General features: G+C 31.3%; 1 protein-coding gene across 2 annotated transcripts in view; it reads left to right on the top strand.

The window, feature by feature from the left end:
- LOC111715063 (uncharacterized) overlaps positions 1–21,821 on the top strand; it is a 52,106-nt gene that overhangs the window by 7,369 nt on the left and 22,916 nt on the right. For both annotated transcript variants that reach the window (XM_023490308.1, XM_023490309.1), the window contains exons 5-16: positions 1,030–1,143; positions 3,251–3,293; positions 3,556–3,608; positions 4,719–4,811; positions 5,944–5,994; positions 7,648–7,726; positions 7,953–8,101; positions 10,212–10,321; positions 13,946–14,023; positions 19,178–19,268; positions 20,289–20,405; positions 21,658–21,704. In XM_023490308.1, coding sequence (XP_023346076.1) covers positions 1,030–1,143; positions 3,251–3,293; positions 3,556–3,608; positions 4,719–4,811; positions 5,944–5,994; positions 7,648–7,726; positions 7,953–8,101; positions 10,212–10,321; positions 13,946–14,023; positions 19,178–19,268; positions 20,289–20,405; positions 21,658–21,704 — 1,025 coding nt within the window. The remainder of the gene's footprint in view (positions 1–1,029; positions 1,144–3,250; positions 3,294–3,555; positions 3,609–4,718; positions 4,812–5,943; positions 5,995–7,647; positions 7,727–7,952; positions 8,102–10,211; positions 10,322–13,945; positions 14,024–19,177; positions 19,269–20,288; positions 20,406–21,657; positions 21,705–21,821) is intronic.

Raw genomic sequence — 21,821 nt, 5'->3', positions numbered from 1 at the left:
GTATATAGGGTGTCCCATAAAATACTTCTTGAGGGTATATAGGGTGTCCCATAAAATACTTCTTTAGAGTATATAGGGTGTCCCATAAAATACTTCTTTAGGGTTTAAAGGGTGTCCCATTAAATACTTCTTTAGATTTTTAGTGTGTCCCATTAAATACTTCTTTAGAGTATATAGGGTGTCCCAGAAGATACTTCTTCAGAGTATATAGGGTGTCCCAAAAAAATCTTTAGAGTATATAGGGTTTCCCATAAAATACTTCTATAAAGTATATGGGTGTCCCATTTAATACTTCTTTAGAGTATATAGGGTGTCCCATTAAATATAACAATTTGTTTACAAAAAGGTAACAGCTGGTTGACATTCATTATTGAGCCTAATCACATGATTCTGGAAATAGTTTTAATAAAATACCTTGATCATTCTTTATAAAGTTGTCAAACATGTTCTTAGCAGTTAGAACACCCGTTGTCATGAATATCGAGAAGATGTTTAAGTAAAATTTTCTCTCGAATTTCATTTATAGAGGGTTTGCCTGGTTCACACCCTTTATACAGTTAAACCCTTAATATTGAATACATCGGAAGAATTTATCAAATGTCGTATTCTTCACTTTCTGATAATGGAATGTTGCAGATATTTAGTTTTTTAATTAAAACATTATATGGAGCTCTTTTAAACTGTTCCCGCATATTTATGGCTATTTATTTATTTTCGCAAACACTAAGATTTACGTAACCATTGAAAAATTTTCAAGACGACATTTCATAAACTCTTTCAATGTATTTAATATTTAGGGTTTAACTATGATGAATATTGTGGAAGATATTGTCATTTTCTAGCTTGAAAACTGTTTAATTTTCCCAGTTTTGTAGCAAAATTTATAAAGAACCCAAATTTAAGAAATTTCATGTTTTTTATAAGATAAATCATGAATATCGCATTCGTTTTTAATCAGACAAAGCTGTTATATGTGGTGGCTCACTTGAAATAATACAGTCCCTCGTAGTTTTGAATAATATTGTTCAGGCTGATGTAAATGCTGTGAACAGATATGGTTTAACCGGACTTCATATTCTTCTTGCTCAACTGCTAGATCTAGCTTTTCTACAAACCAAACCTAAAGAGTCAAGACCGGGAAAGGTTAGTTGAGACGTGTTACTAAAGTAAACTACAAGAAAGATTAAAATCTTTCTTGTTTTTAATCATAACTTCTTTAATTAAAGAGCTATATTGAGAAGATCCAAAATGTTTTGAATTTCTAATTATATATAAACGGATAAATTCGCTTGTCTTATCCAAGGTTATAATGCAAGGAATGTTAATTGCTGTAGCGTATACTCTGCGTACATATTGAAACCAGTTCTCTCTGGGCGGAATTTGTAAACAAGAATAGATGCATCAGTGTTCGTCTAGTATCCGAGGAGAATAAAAGCATTTAATTTTGATAATTTTAAGAATTCATAAAAGTTTCCGATGACCAGAATATTTCATAGATTAGTTTTGTGAAAATGGATTCCATGTCAGGCTGTGTTTACTTTTCCGCCCAAAGACAGTACACTGCAGTAAAAAAAATGCGTACACCTCTGAAATAACTTTCCTTGCATTAGTACCTTGGTCTTATCAGTCTTATGTTTATGCAATTAATCAAAAGTTGAGGAGCTACGATCTCAGAAAGCCGTAGCAATAAATCGACGCAAAAATTTGACCGTCTCTTTATTGTCGCACATTGTGGGGATTAATATGATAATTCTAAATTCCTAGTTTAAGGTATTCCTAAATTCCTAGTTTAAGGTATTCCTAAATTCCTAGTTGGAGGAATTCCTAAATTCCTAGTTGGAGGAATTCCTAAATTCCTAGTTGGAGGAATTCCTAAATTCCTAGTCGGGAGTTTTCCTAAATTCCTAGTTGGGAATATTCATAAACACGAAAAAATTATTAAATTTACAAACTAGCTCAGAATTATGTGTATAAGAGTTTAAAATAAAATATATCTGGGGATAAAAAGTCTTCTTAATATGATATTACTGAAATAAATTACTAAGTCTGTCACATTCAGAATAATTATAAATGGAAACGATGAAGAAATCGAAACGTTTCTTGGAACTGAAAAATAATCATTTATATGAGTAAATGTTTTTTTCATTCTAAAAACTCCATTAATTTGTTTCTTTTCCTATAATAATTCATTTGAATTTAAGAAAACATGTGACTTGTCCGACTACTAGTTTGTGCCAAATAAACGTCAAAACGGCTGAACCGATTTGACCAAAACTGTTGGGGCACCTCACATGATCGACTAGAGAGTAGACTTTCAGAATAAAAGATGTTTCAAATGTTTGTAGTCTACCAGTCAATCAGGAAACTTGAATTTTACCTCATACGAAATCTATCTCTACATCGTTCCTCCAGGGCCTCTCTGGAGTATTTGCTACTGGCATCATATTGTCTATGTTTGGCCTAGGCTACCCCCAAGTTTGGTAGGACCCATGAATTCTAAAAAAATCAGTCAAAATAAGCGAAGAACTTTATTATATAAACAGGCTGAAGAACCTAGCGTTCCCCAGGTTTACATTATCACTCATAGTTAAGCTACTCACGCCGTTTACCCGCGCTTGGTATTACATCAATGGAAGAATTATACAATCCAAAGAATGTATAGACACAAAATTACTTCTGGATACATTACTAGCTACATCTTTCAGTCCAAGTGTGTCTCAGACTTTGTCTTCGAGCTATCCGATCGGAATGCAAACATTCTCCATCTCTCGCGAAAACCAAATAGCAAAATTGTATTTTTTTTTTGATTTTAGCTAAAATGTCCAGTGTTACTTGTGGAATTTCAAAAAATTTCATAAAAAGGAAATGAGTATTTGGAACAAATTCTGACTTTCTAATTCCTAAAACTTGGCAACCCATTCTCCTAGACCTTTCATATTTCAAACTATTAATTCTGTGAGATCAAATAGTCTTAGTTTGAAATATCAAAGTTTTACACCATCAGGTTGCAAAGCTATAGGGGTTAGAAAATTTGAGTTTGTTGCAAAAACTCAATTCCTTTTAGCGTGTGTTAACACCGGGGTACCCATGGATTCTCTAAAAAAAGTTCAGCCAATTTGGTTTAGCTGTTGGGCCAGCCATAACTAACATATATTTAAGAGCGAAGAGCTTTTGTATATAGACTCAATTATTACTTGGCACGATTTCCAATGCCTAGTAATATTAGTTTTTATTTATGGTTTTTATTTAGATTGCCGATGATTCACTGGAGAAAGATATTGCGGATATTTTAGGAAATAATATATTTCAAAGTTTGAATAAGAAAAATGTAATTTGATTTTTATAATAATCTGAAGCTTACTTCATTGTTGTGAACATAAAGAAGATGAAATACAAAAGAAGAAAAACAAGATTTAATTAGAAGTTTTGAAGAAAAGAATTATGATTATTTAAAAAACCATTGTTTTTTACGTCTTTAATATTTACATTTCTTTATTATTTTCGAGTAAGGTTTTACAATCCAATTTTACAAAAAATATTGATTTTTGTACTCAGAGGCCATAACTTTGATACTGAAACAACGAGAGCTGTATCTTAATTTTGACGAGGCAAGTTTATTAATTTTTACTCAACTAATCAAATTTGCTATGTACATATAATATATAATATATGTATGAAAGAGCGTTGTGAAAACGAACTTATTTCTTGTCTTTAACATTATTTTTGTTTATCTATATATCTTCTCAACTTGATGGTGTAAACCTTATATAGATATTTCTACTTTGACGATGTCATTGAAACAACAAATAGTTCTCGAAATAAGGGTGCAAAAGTTTAAAGTTTAGAAAATTATAGTTTGTTGCGAGTAATCAGTTTCTTATACGGCGTCCTGCAAATTTACTATAATTTACATTATACATCTAAAGGAATTAAATCTTTATCACAAACTCTGGTTTTCTAATCCTTGCCACCCAATATCGTAAACCTTAGATAATTTTAACTATTAATTCAATTAATCTATGTTTAATTTATCCCATATTTACGCTATCAGGTTGCAAAGATTTATGGAAAATTTAGGTTTGTGTCAAAAACTCAATTATTTTGTTGGTGAAACTTATAATCTGTTAATTATTTGACACTTCTTCTAAGGAACAAAGATTAATACAAATTAAGCCTAAGGTCTAAACTTTTGTTTGGAGTGATGACGCTTATATTACGCTTATACTAAGCCAGCTGAACTCGATATTCACAGTGATAACTTTTGATTTAAACAGATTTTATCCGTAAAAACATCAGATTCTTATTTAACAATCTATAATTAGCCACTTGAGCAGACATTTTAGCATTATCAAAAATAAATATCCAAAAGGTTTTTACTTAATCCGCCAAACCAAGAAGGATACGGATTTATATTTCTACAGGGATTAATGATACAAAAGCTTTTTTGATCTTTGACCTTTGATATTTGCAATATTTAACATGATATAATGTATGACAGTATATATATATATATATAAGCCTAACAAAGGGGCGTATCATGGGGGTTTCTGAAGCTATTACATAAAGGGGGGATTCACCCTCCATTTCAGAAAGCAAAGCCCCCAAACCCCTGAAAGAAAATCCTGTATATTCTCGATCTTGATTCTTGGATGGATAAGTTTAAATATTAGTTTTCACGATTGAAAATTATTTTCAAACATTATTCTAAATATGTTCAGGCTACAGATATAAGTGACCCTAAGCTATTAAATAAGCAGTCCTACAAAAAACTGGCGACCATGACCCCCCTTCAAATTCTCTGTAGTTTTCAGGTCAGTTTTTAATGCCGCTTGGGGGGGGGGGGGGGGGGGGGGGGAGGAGTTCAATCGATACTCTCATGTGAATTTGAAAAAAAATCATTCTTAGTTTTACCTAAAAGAAGTTTCTGAAAAAATTTCTTTTTAAGCAAAATATAGTAAAAATGCTTACGTAACAAATTCTGCAAAATACTTTTTAGTAAATCATAAAACGTCCAATTTTTGCAAATTTATTTTAAGAAGGTTGTGCGAAACATTAGCAATATTTCTTAAAAAGCATAAAATGTGTTAAACTCTGAGAACGAAAAGTTAGCCATAAAAGAAATAAGGAATTCTATAGTAATAGATAGTTTAATATTTAGCTACGCAAGGTGTGGAGTGTGTAAATTGGCTCCCTTAAAGGGAGTGTTCGCGAAAAATGAAAGTAGGTATAGGCTAAAGGCGAAAAAAAGCTTTTGATCACTACTAATCTTACTTCTATCTGTTGCGTCTATTAGGAGAAAATTGTTAAAAACTACTCATACCGAAGAACGTAGAGTCCATACAAATTCAGAAAGTTGCAACATTCAACTCGGATCGTAAAAAAAACTTAAATTAATTCCAAAGAAATCATTTAGATATTACAAACAATAATCATCGATAATTTTTCGACGCATTCGTAATTCGTCTATAGTTGGTATTTCATATTTATTTTTTTATTTTTTATGATCTGATAGTTACTTTTAAAAACATTGATTCCTGTTTCGTGGATTTTTGATAATGAAGACGACCATTTTACATTTTCCAGGAATGTTCGAAAATTCAGCGCCAGCGAAATAATGTTTTAAAAACACCAAAATAAAATAAAAATATGTAATATTAACTTTATACGAATACGTTGAAAACAAGTCGATTTCTATTGGTCGTAATATCTGAATGATTAGTTTGGAGTTAAATTGATTATTTTACGATTCGAGTTTAATGTTGCAACTTTCTTATTTTGTATGGCCGCTACATCCTTCAGTATGAGTCGTTTTTAACAATTATCTCCTTATAGACGCAACAGATAGTAAGATTAGTAGCGATCTAAAGCGCCTTTTTTTTTGCCGTAAGCAAAAAAAACCTTCCATTTTTCGCGAACACTCCCTAAAAATTATTTTTACTTAAGACCTGGAATGCGCGACCTATTTCTATGGTTTTGCACAGAAAACTGGAAGAGGTAAAATTCAGATTTTTTTGCGAAATATATTTTTGACAAAAATTAGCGAAATTGCAAGGAATCTATTCTGAGCCCCCCTCCCCCTCTTCTTCTTTTATGTAAAGTCTTGTATTGAACGCAAAGGTTAAAGACTCTTTAAAAACTTTTAATCTTGTGTTAATTATGAAGAAAATGTATAACAAGCTGGCTTCTTCAGTTTTTAATATACGTATTTGTTTATTAGAAAATGAAAAAACTAATTTACGCTTTTTTTTTAATGATGCTTAATGACATTGTGTTCGAGCGTCATAAAATTAGGTTGCTTATTACTTACTATTTTACCCCCCCTCCCCCACATGGCTCTGTGGAACAATATAATGTATTATTCATGCAAAAGTTGACACATAGATCATTAATGAACAGACAATGTATAGCGTTAATCATATATATTGCTCGTATATTGTACAAAACATATCATTTTTACATTTTTACACCCAAACATATTTATGCATATTACACTGTATTTCCACCAGGCAAAACCAAACTCCTCATAAAGTATCTCTGATTGGCAGTTTACCTTCAGGGGATAATTAATTTCTCTATTAGGAAGTGAGAAGGTTTGGTTTTGGCTGGTGAGAATACACTGTCGGATTACAGGCCGATTTTGCTCCCGATGCAACACATTTTTTTGTTAGAATCGGGATTTTTTTTAATGTTAATGTAAATGAAATATTTGTTGGTAGATCTATAGATCTAGCTATACAAGTAAAACATTACTTTTAAAAATAATAATATGTTTTTGATATAAAGTAGTAAATGCATTTATGTAAATATCACTTCTAACATAAATTAGATTTGTAAATCCTTTCTCAGTTAGAAATTCAACACTTATACTCCATTAGACTTAGATATCTTTAAACATGAAGAGAATACGATTCAGGGATACAGGGATACAGTATACAGGGATACAGGGATACAGGGATACAGGGATACAGGGATATAGGTATGTAGGGATACAGGGAATACAGTAATACAGAGATACATGGATACAGGGATACGATACAGGGATATAGGGATACAAGGATACTGGGATACAGGGATACAGCTGATACAGGGATAAAGGGATACAGTATTACAAGGATACAGATAAAGGGATACATGGCTACAGGGATACAGGAATATAAGGATACAGGGATAAAGGGAGACAGTGAAATAGTGAAACAGAATCACAAGGCTACAGGGATACAGGGATACAAGGATAAAGGAATACAAGGTTACAGGGATACTTGGATACAGATACAGGATTACAGGGATACGTGGATACGTGGATACGTGGATACAGGGACACTGGGATACAACTCCAATTGCAATATTTGTCAATTTTAACATTTCTCTAAGAACTCTGTCTGGATAACTTTATCTGTAAAATTTTCTGCAATGTTGATGGTTTTATCCTCATGTGAATTCTTGAGCAGCTGAAATCTTTGCAATTTTTTTCCTCCGGAGTATTTTTTGAAATAAAGATTTTCTAATCTATTCTGTAATTCTTTTAAAGATTAAAACATTTTCCATTTTAGTTACTATTAAAAAAAATCATGGGATTTTTCAAGAAGTTGGAAATGCAAGAAGAAAATACCTAAATCTGCATTAAAATGATAAATCTGTATTATATAGTGTGTATTGACCCTGCTACGGAAAGATGTTGATCCAAACGCTACCTCGGCCAAGAACAGTGTCGCCGGCTCAATTGCAGGTTGAATACAGTGGCCGACGTTTATATCTTAACACAGTTAATAAAGACAACTTTTCTGTTAAAGATTTTATTTTTAATAAGTTTTTTTATTTACAAGCTTACAAGTTAACAAAGAGAAACAGATTTTCCTTGTTTCTATGCTTACGTGTATCCATGTTGTTTGGTAACTTGGTAGAAATTGAAATTTAAATCGGAAGTAATTCTAATGTATTATTTCTATGATCAGGATCTACGCCTCCGGTTCTATTGGCAGCTATCCGTGGATATTTCCTTGTTGTGGAAGTATTTAAACAGTTCAATACAGACTTCCTGGTCGAGAATAAGTTCCAACAGAGTATCCTTCATGTTGTTCTCAAAGCTGGATATTATAACAAGGTTAGATTTACTTAAATAATATAATATGTAAAAAGTTAATATATAACACAACTTAATGTAGTATATATGGTTTAAATAAACTAATATAGGGTTTAACAATTTATCTAGATACTCGCTTATGGAGAGGATCGTACCATGCACTGTATTTACTCTAACCAAAACCAAGTAGTTCGTTTATATTATTAGGCACCATATTTTCCATTTACTGATAGCGCCGATTGAAGGATTCATATCTCTGATTGGATAATGAGATAGATAGAAAGATAGACGTTACCGCCAAACATTTCTATTGGTTCAGAATAGACAACAAACACATGACTGAACCCTGATTGGATCAGGCGCTAATGGACTCGGCATACAGGAGTGTTATAGGTGGTTTTATTTCCTTGCTGGTTGAGTTATTTCTTGATAAGAAAGTTCAGTTTATGTTTTGCTTACGAACATTAAGTATGGAGCTTTATATTCGTATAGCATTAAAAAAGATTCAGTTCTGAGGTAGAAGATGGTGTTGTTAATGAGATTGCTTCCCTATTAAATAATGAATTTATATAATTACGTTAGCTACTGCACAACATATGTAATTTATTTAGCAATGTGTCATGTAAACAAAACATTAGCATGTTTTATGTATTTACATACAGGGTGTCCCACGAAACATGACAGTATGCAGGACGACTTGAATGTCGTCTTGATTTTTGATATAATTTGCTGCGTTTATTTGTCAACTTAATTTTAGAAGTGAATTTCTAGAGATAATAATCACAAAATTTCCCTTGTCCTGCCATTTCCAAAATGTGGTCTGCCTTTTTTGTGCTTTCATTATTGCCCGAGATATGAAGAATTTCGTTCAGATTTCGACAATTTTGCTTTTATTTAACAAAATTGAAATCTGAACCAAACTCTTTATATCTCAGTAAATATTGAAAGCACAAAAAACGCAGACCACTTTTTGGAAATGCCAGGGCTAGGAGAATTATGTGATAATTGTTTCAAGAATCATACATGTTAAAGTAGATAGAAGACTAAATGTCACAAATAAATTCAAATACAAAAGACGACTTTCAAGTCGTCTTCCAATTGTCATGTTTCGTGGGACACCCTGTACTTTGGCACACAGGGTTTTCTAATTATAATGTGTTTATATTACAATTTCTTATGTGAATAAAACGTTTTTTATGTATTAACGTGTATAATCAATCATATAAAGAACAAATTGATATATAAATGTTTAAACTATCTCTTCTTATTCATGCCTTGAACTTATTGAACTTATTAATGAAGTATGTTTCTCTGAGTTTCCTGTAAGGTTGTTAGTTTACTTTAAAAATTTCAAGGATAGTATCATAGTAGCTTTCATGTTTGATACTACATGTTCTGTAAACCTCTCTGTAAACCATCTGCAAGATATTCCTTTATGATGGATATTCTTGCAGGAAGGTTTGTTCTATGATATACAATCTACAACGTCAATAGGAATGAAAGGACGCTGGTTCTTAAATATTTTTAAAACATATTCACTAAATGAAATGTTTCCAGAGATGAGATTTTAAAAGCTTAAACCCGACTAAAACCCAAACTCGGGCTTAGATAGAACCCAAGTCAGGATTGGTTCTGATTCGACCAATGAGAGACAGTTTTACAAGCTTTATCTCTGTAGCAGACATAATGCCGCCAGATCAGCTGTGACAAGGAGATGTAAATTTCGAAAGTTCAAACTTTATGTAGATACATTATTTTCATAGTATGTTTATTTTATATAATTAATAAAATTTGACACCACAAATAATTCCAGAGATTTTAAATGTACAAATATAAAAGATTTTACGAAATTTACAATCATCAGCTGCTGAAGACTCGAGCCTTAAAGAGAGTAAAACCCAAGAGGGTTAGTTCTTACTAAACTCGAGGCCTTCCAAAACCCGGGTCTTGACTTGAGCTTTACTTGGGTCTAAGCAGACGCAAAGACTAGGTTTTAGTCGGGTTTAAGCTTTTAAAATCTCATCTCAGTATTAGTAACACAAAGAAAGGGAATGCATTCTTTTTATATTCAAGGGCCCCTCCGATGCGTATTTACGTATTTTGGTAAACAGGGATTTCTTATTTATCTTAGATACTTGTACATGGAGAGGAGTGTGGAGTTGTTAACGAGAAAACTATATACTGTCTCTTCAAGGAGAATAGCATCAGACTCAAATATTCGATGATGGCAATCATAAACAGGAATTCATTCATAACAGAGGTTGACATATATAGATGGGATTGAGTTTAGAACTCCTTGTTAAAGGGACAGACCGGCTATATAAGGTAGTTGAACGAGGGGAGGAAGGCCAGCCACAACAATTTCTCGTCCGAGCCACATTCTCCTCATTCTTTGCTTATTATGTGTTTTTAAGTTTCTAATTCTTTAAAAATCAGGCCACGTTAGGGCATAAAATATGGATGGACTAAAGTATAGCAATGATCATCATGTTGAAATCTTCAAAGCCGTGAAAATGATGTCAAATCTATTTAGATGAAACTTTAAAAGAATCCTTTGCCTCCGTAATAGCCAACCTTCGTGATACAAAATATATAGCAAAATATTTGGCATACCTCTGCCTATAATTTTTGCCGGGGAACCACCCGAAAAAAATCTATGGTTTTCGCTATAATTAACAAAAGTGATTAAAGTTCTATAAAAGTTCTACACCTTGATTATTTGAAAATGCGCGTTAAAAATGTGAATATTTTTCATGACATTGCACTCAAAAACTGTAATTCTATTGAAAGTTATTTTTTCGATTTACGAAAGTTTAATATTTCGTTTATGCTCTTACGTGACCCGATTCTTAGAAAATTGTTTTATTTTGGAGAATTAAACACTTTAAAAGAAATAATATTCAAAGGACGAGGATTGCGAGGTGGCTCGGACGAGAAAATGAGAAGAATGTGGCTCGGACTAGAAATGTTTGTGGCAGGCCTTCCTCCCCTCGTTGAACTGAGTTGTGAACAAAATCTTTAGGATTCATTTGAGACATATAAAACTCTTTAAAGATCTGTAAATACTGAGTTTGAGCGCAAAGTCGACGTTCGAAATCGTACTTTTGAGTGGTTACGTTTTCAGAATTTTCTTTTTTTTAATTATTAAATAACGACGGCACAAAATGTAAAAAAGTTCTACAGCAAACTAATTAGTTGTTTAGGAACAGGTTGAGAAAATAAAAAATCAATCTTATTATCGAAAATAAGTAATCTTGTTTAATTATTAGTTTCTATTTTCTCATTATTCTGGTTTCTCATTATTCACAAAAATTTTCGCAGATTTTCTAGAATTATTATTGAAAAGACGACATTTGAAGAATTTAAAGAAATCTGCGAATACAAAGAAAATAAGAAATTCAATATAATGATGAAACGATTCTGAAAACGTATCCACCCAAAAGTACGATTTTGAACGACGACTTTGCGCTAAACTCAGGATTTACAGATCTTTAAAAAGTTTTAATATATCTCAAATGAATCCTAAAGAATTTTTCCACAACACTGCATACTTTGTTTAACTACCTTACATAGCCGGTCTGTCCCTTTAAAGGATGATTTATAAATTATCAAAAGATAGAGGTGGTTTTCGTAGAATTACAAATTTTCGTTTACCTTTGATACTTTTATACTCTGATTTCAGGGTTCATCTCCAATTTACTTTTTATACACTTATTTCAGGGTTCATCTCCAATTTACTTTTTATAGACTTATTTCAGGGTTCATCTCTAATTTACTTTTCATACACGGATTTCAGGGTTCATCTCCAATTTACTTTTTATACACTTATTTCAGGGTTCATTTCTAATTGGATGATAAGATAGATAGATATGTGGATAGAAAGTGTACCTAACATGATAAAGATTAAGGTTTGCCTGAGAAGATACAAATATCAGTATAAAATCTTTGCCTTTGTGCAGAAAAGGTTTTTTAACAACAATAATAAAACAACAAAGGTTTGTTTACATTAAGTTATAACGTAATAAATCATCTCTAAAAATATACTTTTACCATGACTATATTTAGCAGAGAATGATACCTCAGGCCCAGCTCCCCCCCCACCCCCCTTAGTCCAGCCCTGCTCAGAAATAAATTGTGTACAATCTTTTTCATTGTTTACAATCTTTGTTATTATTTTAAATCTTTGTCATCTCTTACAATTTTTGTCATTGTTTACAATCTTTTTCATTAATTAAAATATTTTTAAATGTTTAGAATCTCTTTTATTGTTTACCTTCTTTGTCTCTGTTTACCATCTGTTTCATTGTTTACAATCCTTTTTATTAATTAAAATATTTTTATTGCTTACAATCTCTGTTATTGTTTACCTTCTTTGTCATTTTTTATCATCTTTGTCATTGTTTTCAATCTTTACCCATTGTTTCCTATCTACTAAAATTCTTCAGCTTTAGTTTTAGATGTTCAAACTTCAAACCTTGAAACTTCAAACTTCAAACTTTAAACTCCAATTGAGTTAATGAGTTCTATTTCCTTTGTAATTTTTCAAATACAATAAAATAGTTGAAAAGACATTGCAGTGCAAATTTAAAAAGGACTGTAAATATAATTTCAAGTGACCCAACCTTTATAGACTGCAGCACTGTACACTGTACACTGTAAATATAATTTCAAGTGACCCAACCTTTATAGACTGCAGCACTGTACACTGTACACTGTAAATATAATTTCAAGTGACCCAACCTTTATAGACTGCAGGCATATGAAGCAATGAAAGCTCGTCTGATCAAAAATGAAATGAGATATCCATGAATATATATCTTTTGCAATTGCAACTATGATAATTTTTCAAGCTAAAAAAATGACGATATCTTCCACATATTATTTAGCAAATTACCCCTTACCCTTTTCCGACTGGGGGAGGTCAACATGACCCCACTGTCGTTTTTTTACGAGTAGTCGCAGCGTAAATAGCTAAGAAATTTTTTTGGTTTTCTAACTAATACTTGCTCCTCACTTTCAGCTAAAAGCTGAACTTATATACCTATTTCGCCGCTTCGAGTCCACATAACTCAGGCATACTCCCTAGATGCCTTTTTTTCCGAAAACAGACTAAATATAATTTTGAATCTTCTTCTAGTCATTGGATTTTAACAATTTATAGCTCTCTGGAAAGCGTATAAAAATGAAAAACAAATTGCACAGTTTTTGCTCATTTTCAGTTTTTCTTGAATACACATTTAGTTTTATGATTGCAAGTTTAATTATTCGTTGGGTCAACAGCTTTTTAAAAATGTATAATTTGTCACATTTTCGAACATTTTTCCAAAGAGCTAAATTTTGCAGTAAATTGCTGGATTTGTTTGCATATTATTGAATTAAAAGTCCAAGTGTTTTCCAAAATGAAATGTTAAGGATCACATTAAAAAAATGACGGGGGGAGGTAAATATGACCCCCCAGTCTATTTTTTGTTAAAATAGGCCTCAGTCTCAATAGGTTTAAGAGTATAAACTTGTTTGAATCGGACAGACATTTGAAATTAGAACATCAGCTAGTTTTCTTATATTGAACTAGCCTGTAAGCAGCTAGTTCTATACAAAAAAAAACGAGTTAATGAAAAATGTAGCTTCAAGTAGTTAGACAATCCCATTGTTAGACACCCTGTGACGAGCGAACAATTCCTTTTTATTGAACACCCTATGATTATGGTACAATCCTTTAATATTTAACACCCTGTGATTAGGGTACAATACCTTATTATTATACACTCTGTAATTAGGGTACATTCCCTTATTATTGAACACCCTTTAATTAGGGTACTTAATCCCTTATTATTAAACACCCTGTAATGAGTGTATCCTGGATAGAGCGGATTCCTATGGAAACACCCCTCTACACTACGCTAAACAGTATCCTACACAGGAAATTACAAAGTTTCTTCTCAGGTATATACAATCCAGATATCATTGCTGGAAAGACAATTGTTAGAAACCATGTTGCGTAAAGAACTTAAGAGATATTTCGGATTATATGTAAAAAAAGGTTTACATTAAAAAACAAAAAGTGTGTGAATTGTTTTTCAAGCAATAATACTTTTTAAATATATTTTTTTTCACCTGCAAAATTTTAAAAAAATGTTTAACTATTGAAATAGGATTTATCAATATATCACATTCACCAGGTCTAAATCTTGCGAGAGTTCGGACTAGCACCTTGAGATGGGAACTGTTTAGGGGAACAAACGAAATTTTTCGTGAATGTTGGTGTCGTTCAGAAAAATATAACGAATGATGAACAAACGACTTGGATCGTTCAAAGAAAGGAAAAAAATCAATAGTATTTTAAAACGAACGAAAAAAAAATGAACGATTTAAATTTATTCGAACAAACTCATTTTTCAGGTTTAAAAAAAGCTTGGTGACAGATTACATCGATAGAAAAAATTTATTATTCTTCAGTAAAAGATACAAAATATTTAAGAATCACAGAGTTCTAGGGACAGTCATGAGAAGTTGTATCCATTTTCAGGACAGAGTCGACTTTGAAATCTCGCAGTTCCTTTGGCTTTGATTGTACCTTAATAATTGCCTTCTCTTTTTTTTGTAGACATAGACATGTTCTTTCCAGAACTGTGTATTAGCTTAATGGTCTTAAAAAAGTAATTGGGAATATTCTCATAGATTTTTGAGCGAGAGAATAAACCAAAAGAATCTTTAGATAGGAAAATCACATTTTAACAATTGTTTACGTTTTTAATAATGTTTTACCAGAGCTGGAAACTTTTGAATGGTGGATATCGGGTTAATTGGTGAATCCACTCTTTTTCTTAATTTCCAGAGCTGGAAACTTTAGAATGGGATATTCTTAATCCCGATCGGTTAATTAATCTGGAGATTAATAACAGGAGGAGAACAAGCATTATTTCATCTCAAGATTAAGAAAAAAAGTGGATCAAGCATTAATCCCAATATCCACCATTCAAAAGTTCCCAGCTCAGATTAAATAATGCTTTTCTCCTCCTGTTATTAATCTTCAGATTAATTAACCGATTGGGATTAGGGATATCCTATTCTAAAGTTTTCAGTTCAGTATAGTGAAAATATTCTTTCTTTTAAGGTTTAAACAAATATTCAAAAATTCAAAATACAAAATATTTTCTATGCAGGAAAACTTTTTATGAAGGTTTTGAAAATTCAAAAAATTTTAATTAAAAATTCCTTAGCAGCCTGGCTATGGTTTCTGTTTTGTCATGAAAGGTTTTAATATTTTCATAATCATAATTCACCTTTATGTAATAACATAAAATCAAATTTTTTTCAGGAACTATTGAATTCACAGTGTGACTAATTATTTTGCCGATTTTGATTTAAATTTTTTTATGTTTTGTTAAAATTTGAACTATCTATCTGAATTAATTTTGGATGTACAAAATTGTACGACCAGATTTATAGATCTCAATGCTAGGATTTTTTATAAAATCTATCTTATCTGGATCAAAACATTAAAAAGTTCTGTGGATAGTTCAAAGCGCATTGGAATTAGAGACTCACCCATGTTTGTTGAGAAACCCTGTACTACTTAATTACATAATTTTCGGTGATTCATTTTCAGAGATGAATGTAAAATGGTAGTTTTAAACATTGGCTTATCTATAAATTGTTCTTGGAATATAGCAATCTAAACGGAATAGAAAATGGCAAATTCAGGCTTCTTCAAAATTAGAAAACATTTTCTCTTTTTCGATATCTAGAAATGAGAGATAGAGAGATAGAGACAAGAAAACTTTAAGATCAAAAGATTACAAAAGTTGACATTTTCCGCTTGAGATATTATTCTATACAAAGGAAATTGTGGATGTTTCCATTTTAAAAATTGTAATTTCATAAACTTTTTTACAATCTAAAATTTCTTTTCTTATGATTAAAAGAATACAATTGTCTAGAGAACTGTGTAATTGTAATTGTATTTGTAAGTGACCCGGAATTAGAAGATTCTTAACCCTATAAAGGCTGGGGGGTCTCCTAGAAAAAAGATAATAGGTATAGGGTATTCATGTTCATAGCCTAATTTTTCATGGCCAGCTCAAAGAAAAAAAATTATACCGATAACTTTAATGGCTTGGGTGTTAGGGATGCTGGGAAAAATACCTAAAATAGGGTCAATAAAATGAGAAAAAAATCTTTTTTGGTTTAATCAAATATAAAAGTGTGACACATGTTTCTACATTCATTATTCAAGGACTTTTTTAAACTATAGTTTTTAGATCTGTAGTTTTAGTCACAGACCGGACTTTTTTCGCCCTTTACCCTACCCTCTATAAATTCTAAAAAAAAAATTTAACAAAAACTCTTTAATTACTTTTCATTAAAAGTCACAAAATTTCACGGTGATAGTGTCAAAATGAAAGTGCTAGGACATAAAAACTAATAGCCTGAAAACTGCTTAATTCCGTTAATTTCTCATTTGTTTCTGAATCAAAAAATGCACAAGTCAGTTTTCAAAAACAAACATGCAGATATATTTATATAAAACTTGACACGACAAATCTTTAAGGGTACAATTGTGAATCGACCATGCCACTCTATCAAGGGAGGTTCACTCAAAAATACGCTTACACTCCCTTTAATTCATTTAAAATCAAATGTATTATCTCAGTGTAATATAAAAATTAGTTCCCTTTCTGGCTGGTCACTCGACAGCTGTCAATCATCAGACTCCTGAATATATAAATATCAGTAGTCTGTATATATTGTCGTAATATAAAAATTAGTTCCCTTTCTGGTATCCCAATTTCATGGATGATAAATTTGTCACCATGAGGTAGAAAAAGACGCGTTCGGATTTTTTCATTTTTTTTTCAATTTAAAAAAAATGATTTGTTCGTTCACAAAATTATCGTTCATTTTCATTTATTTCGTTCATTTTCTCACTTCACGATCTTTCAGTAAAAATACGATCGTTTTTTAGAAATATGTTTGAAAAAATCGTTCATTGAGTAAAAAATAGCGTTTTTTAAAAAGTTCTTTAAAAAAACCTTAGTTCATTAAAAATACTATCTTTTTTTCAAAATATTTGGGAACATTATTTCGTTCAGTAAAACAACAATCGTTTTAAATTTAATTTGAACTATTTTAAATCGTTATTTTTTCTCTAACCGATCCAAGCCGATTATCGTTCAAGAAAAACTTCGTTTGTTAACAAAAACAAGGTCGGAATTTAATTTTTGTACAGTTTATTCTTTTTAAAGCACTTTGTAGAGCGATAAATTAGGTTTAATCCCTCTTGGATATCTTTTTTGAGCTTTGTCTTCTTATAAAATTAACATCGACCAATGAGAGGCAGACAAATATTCTCTTCCCCCCCCCCCACCTGAACATTAAAAATCAGCTCTTTTTTACGGATTACAAGTTTTTGCTGTGAACTAGATACTTTGTTTTGTTCAGTTCTTATTTAAAAGTTCAGACCTCAGATCTATTGTAAGTTTTATAAAAGTGCAAGTTGGATTACAAAAGCAATTTTTTACCCCCAAACAAATTTTTTACCCAAAAGTTTGGCCCTAAACAATGTAGAAATATTCATAATTTTTCTAATTTTCTAATTCCTAATTTTTATAATTTAATTTTAATTTAATTTTACTTAAATTAAATTCAAGTTAATTTCTTGTGAACAACTTATTCCAGAAATTAAATATTTTGAATATTCTAAACATAATTCTAGGAAAACTATGGTTGGACTGAATTTTAGTTTGAAATGATTATACCAACTAAATATGATTAAAGTACAATAAAAGTTTATTGAAAAATTTAAGTTGGGGTTCAAAAAAAACGACGTGAAAGTGGAACAAACAATTTTTAAATATGTTTTTATCTGAAATTGTGATTTTATATTTTTCTTCTAAAAAAATGTCAAAAATAATAATAAGGCTTTCATGCAAAAAAAAATTTTCTTATGATAACTTAATCGTTGCTTCTTATTAAAAATATTCATTTTTATCTTAACAATAATCATTTCGATTTCTAGCAAAATTCCTTTTTATATGTTCAACCTTTTCAATTTGTCAATTTAAGGACTTTAAGGACTGTATTTTCATAATTTGATAAAGTTAAAAAAAATTTTTTTGAAGAATTGAATTCGTACTCTAGGTATTTCTATTCTTTCCTCGTAATTTCGCGCCAGAAATAAAAAAAAAATAACATGTTTTTCTACAGAAACATTAGCAAAATTCTATTATTTAAACTCTACACATACAATGCCGCATATTCTTAAAATTAATTAACGCTAGAACTTTCCTATTTTAATTCATCCGGATCCAATAAATCCATCAACGTAAAGCTTTATTGATGTCGTCAAACGTTTTTTGGAACCACTCATGACTTCATCAGGACCGAATAGAAGAATCCAATGTTGAATAATAACGTTGGTAACTCTTTATGTGCTGCAATGTACGGAAAATGTCGTCTCCTATATTCCTGAGCATGATAGATAAAATCTTCATATAACGTCAATGATTATAGAGGCGAGAGTGACGTCATATGAGGTTTTTATCTATCTATGCTTAGGAGAAACATTAATTTGTGTCCCTAATTAGGTAATTAGTGTCCCTATTTCCTATTTAGATAGTTAATGTTCCTAATTTGATAGTCTTTAGGTAATTAGTGATCATAATTAGGTAGTTAGTGTAACTAATTAGGTAATTAGTTTTCCTAATTAGGTAATTTGTTTTCCTAATTAGGTAATTTGTGTTCCTAATTAGGTAATTAGTGTTTAAAATAAGGTACTTACCGTTTCTGGTTAGACAATTATAGTCCCTAATTAGGTAATTTCGGTTCCTAATTATGTTATTACTGTCCCTAATTAGGTAATTAGTGTTCCTAATTAGGTAATTAGTGTTCCTAATTAGATAATTTCTGTTCCTAATAAGGTACTTACCGTTTCTGATCAGACAATTAGTGTCCCTAATTAGCTATTCATTTAAAAATATATTTTCTTTTTGTGTAAAAATACTTTCATTTGTAAAAATGGTGTTCTAATGATTATTTATAAATTTTGTCTCTTTCACATTTTAGAAAGTTTTCTATATTAGGATTTTTTTATTTTAGGAATGGTGCTAAAATTGATCGAAACCCCCAGGGTACTATGAACATACATCCAAAAGTTTTAGAGGAATTCCTTTTTGAAGACTGTATGCTGGTATAAACTTTTTAATAGAGTTTATATAACATGTGATAACAGACTAAAAGATTTGAGTTTTTGCCACAAACTCTGATTTTTTAATCACTACATCTTTACAATCTATTGTTGAAGACCTTAGATAAATCAAAATTTGAATTCTGTGAGATTAAATAGTCTAAGTTTAAAATATCAAAGGTTTACAACATCAGGTTGCAAAAATGTAGGGATCCATCCATTCAAATGTTTACCTTAATGGATATTGTAATAAAATATTGTTGTCTAGCCTGGTGATGATGCTAATGATGATAATGTTGTCTAGTCTGGTAATGATGCCAATGATGATAATGTTGTCTAATCTGGTGATGATACTAATGATGATAATATTGTCTAGTCTGATGATGATGCTAATGATGATAATATTGTCTAGTCTGGTGATGATAATAATGATGATAATGTTGTCTAGTCTGGAGATGATACTAATGATGATAACCTTGTCTAGTCTGAAGATGATGCTAATGATGATAATGTTGTCTAGTCTGGTGATGATACTAATGATGATAATGTTGTGTAGTCTGGTAATGATACTAATGATCCTAACGTTGTCTAGTCTGGTAATGATACTAATGATGATAATGTTGTCTAGTCTGGAGATGATACTAATGATGATAATATTGTCTAGTCTGGTGATGATAATAATGATGCTAATGTTGTCAAGTCTGGTGATGGTACTAATGATGATAATGTTGTCTAGTCTGGTGATATTGCTAATGATGATAACGTTGTCTAGTCAGGTGAAGTTACTAATGATGCTAATGTTGTGTAGTCTGGTGAAGTTACTAATGATGCTAATGTTGTGTAGTCTGGTGATGATATTAATGATGGTAACGTTGTCAGTCTGGTGATGGTACTAATGATGACAATCTTGTCTAGTCTGGTAATGATGTTAATGATGATAATGTTGTCTAGTCTGGTGATGATAATAATGATGATAATGTTGTCTAGTTTGGTTATGATACTAATGATGATAATGTTGTGTAGTCGTCTGGTGATGATGCTGATGATGAAGATTTTGGAATAACAATTCTATTTAACATATTCGCTCAACCAGATATAGATCCACAACTCAAGATAAACAAAGTGGAGGATAAAGCAATTGTAAGTTTATTAAGTTTTTTTTAGGGGAGTAAAACTAGTAGATAGAGTTCTGTACAGTTACATAACTTCTGGTTTGTTTTAATAGGAGGAGATTGTTCAACCTTCAATAGCTCTCTAAATCTGTGTGGCTTTAACTATTCCCTCGTTGGTAGAGAGTTTCGACTGCTTTGAAAAAACTTTGTTAGAAATTGTAATTATAATATTACAAATCCAATTATATACAAAAAGAACCAATTAGGAAAAATACATTTAATAACAAAAAATAGAATCAAAGTTAAAATTTTTATTTTGTCTATTTTAACTGTGTTGTTTTCTGGTCAAGAGTTGAGGAAGTATTTTTATGTTCAATTACGTTCCAAGCGTTGATAGTAGTATAAGAGAACAAAGAATCTCTACGACAAATAATGGGGATCGAATTTGAGGACTGGATCTGGGACTCACAGATTTGATTTCTTTGGACACTCGGCACTGGACTCTTGCCCCTCTTGAATCAGGTCGCTCTGCTGGACTCTGTGACTCTGGGCTTCTGGACTCTCAGACTTCAAACTCTGGCCCCACATTGTTACCCTCCTGATCCTTCCTTCCCGAACCAGAAGGGAGTTAGTCCCTCTTCCTAAGAGGCTTCGGTGCAACTGAAGTTATTCTTTATTAGGTCTCCTTTTATATCCTGTAATCCTGTCTTATCAACACATCCTTATCGTTTTTGGAAAGCTAGATTATCAAGATAAGGCGGACGACCCCTTAGAATGAGGGAAGGGGGTGGTGGTTACTGTAGTAAGGGACGTAATTGAAAAAGAATGATACAGTGGAGATACGTTTAGAATTCAAACTCAATCTCTAAATGCTATGACTAATTTGACAGAAATTTGACCTTTCCTCTTTATTCTCAATATTGAAAATTATTCTAGAAATATCCTTATTTTTTTGAGAGAGAATCTGGGAACCAATTAAACTTTATTACACCATGCTACAAAATACCACTTAATTCGAATTATAACTCAATGATTGTTTTATAGCACCGCTATAAGTGAAATGATCAGTGGTTGAATTTAAAGAATTTGAGCAGCGGTTTAAATTTAAGCCGCGGTTTAAATATGAATGGTTCCACTTACAATTGTATCAAATTTTTCAAGGTTTAAGCCGGCGCTTAATTTATATCGGGTTTTGGCGGATTTAAGCCGCGGCTCAAATTCTTTAAATTCTATCTCAGGAGTGATAAAGTTTCATAAATATTTAAATGTTTTTATTTCAGGCATGGAGTGACGAGGTAGAGAAGGGAGTAGGGAAAAGAGAAACAAGGAATTTCACTCTTTTCTGATTTAAGTCAGTTTAATGAAACTATAATATGCGTAATTTTAATTAACCCTCCATTATTCAAGTCAGTTTAATGGAACTATATGCGTAATTTTAATTAAC

The sequence above is a fragment of the Eurytemora carolleeae genome, unplaced genomic scaffold (genome assembly GCF_000591075.1).
Source record: "Eurytemora carolleeae unplaced genomic scaffold, Eaff_2.0 scaffold748, whole genome shotgun sequence".
In the NCBI taxonomy this organism is placed as follows: Eukaryota; Metazoa; Arthropoda; class Copepoda; order Calanoida; family Temoridae; genus Eurytemora; species Eurytemora carolleeae.
This window is presented reverse-complemented; position numbering and strand designations above follow the sequence as displayed.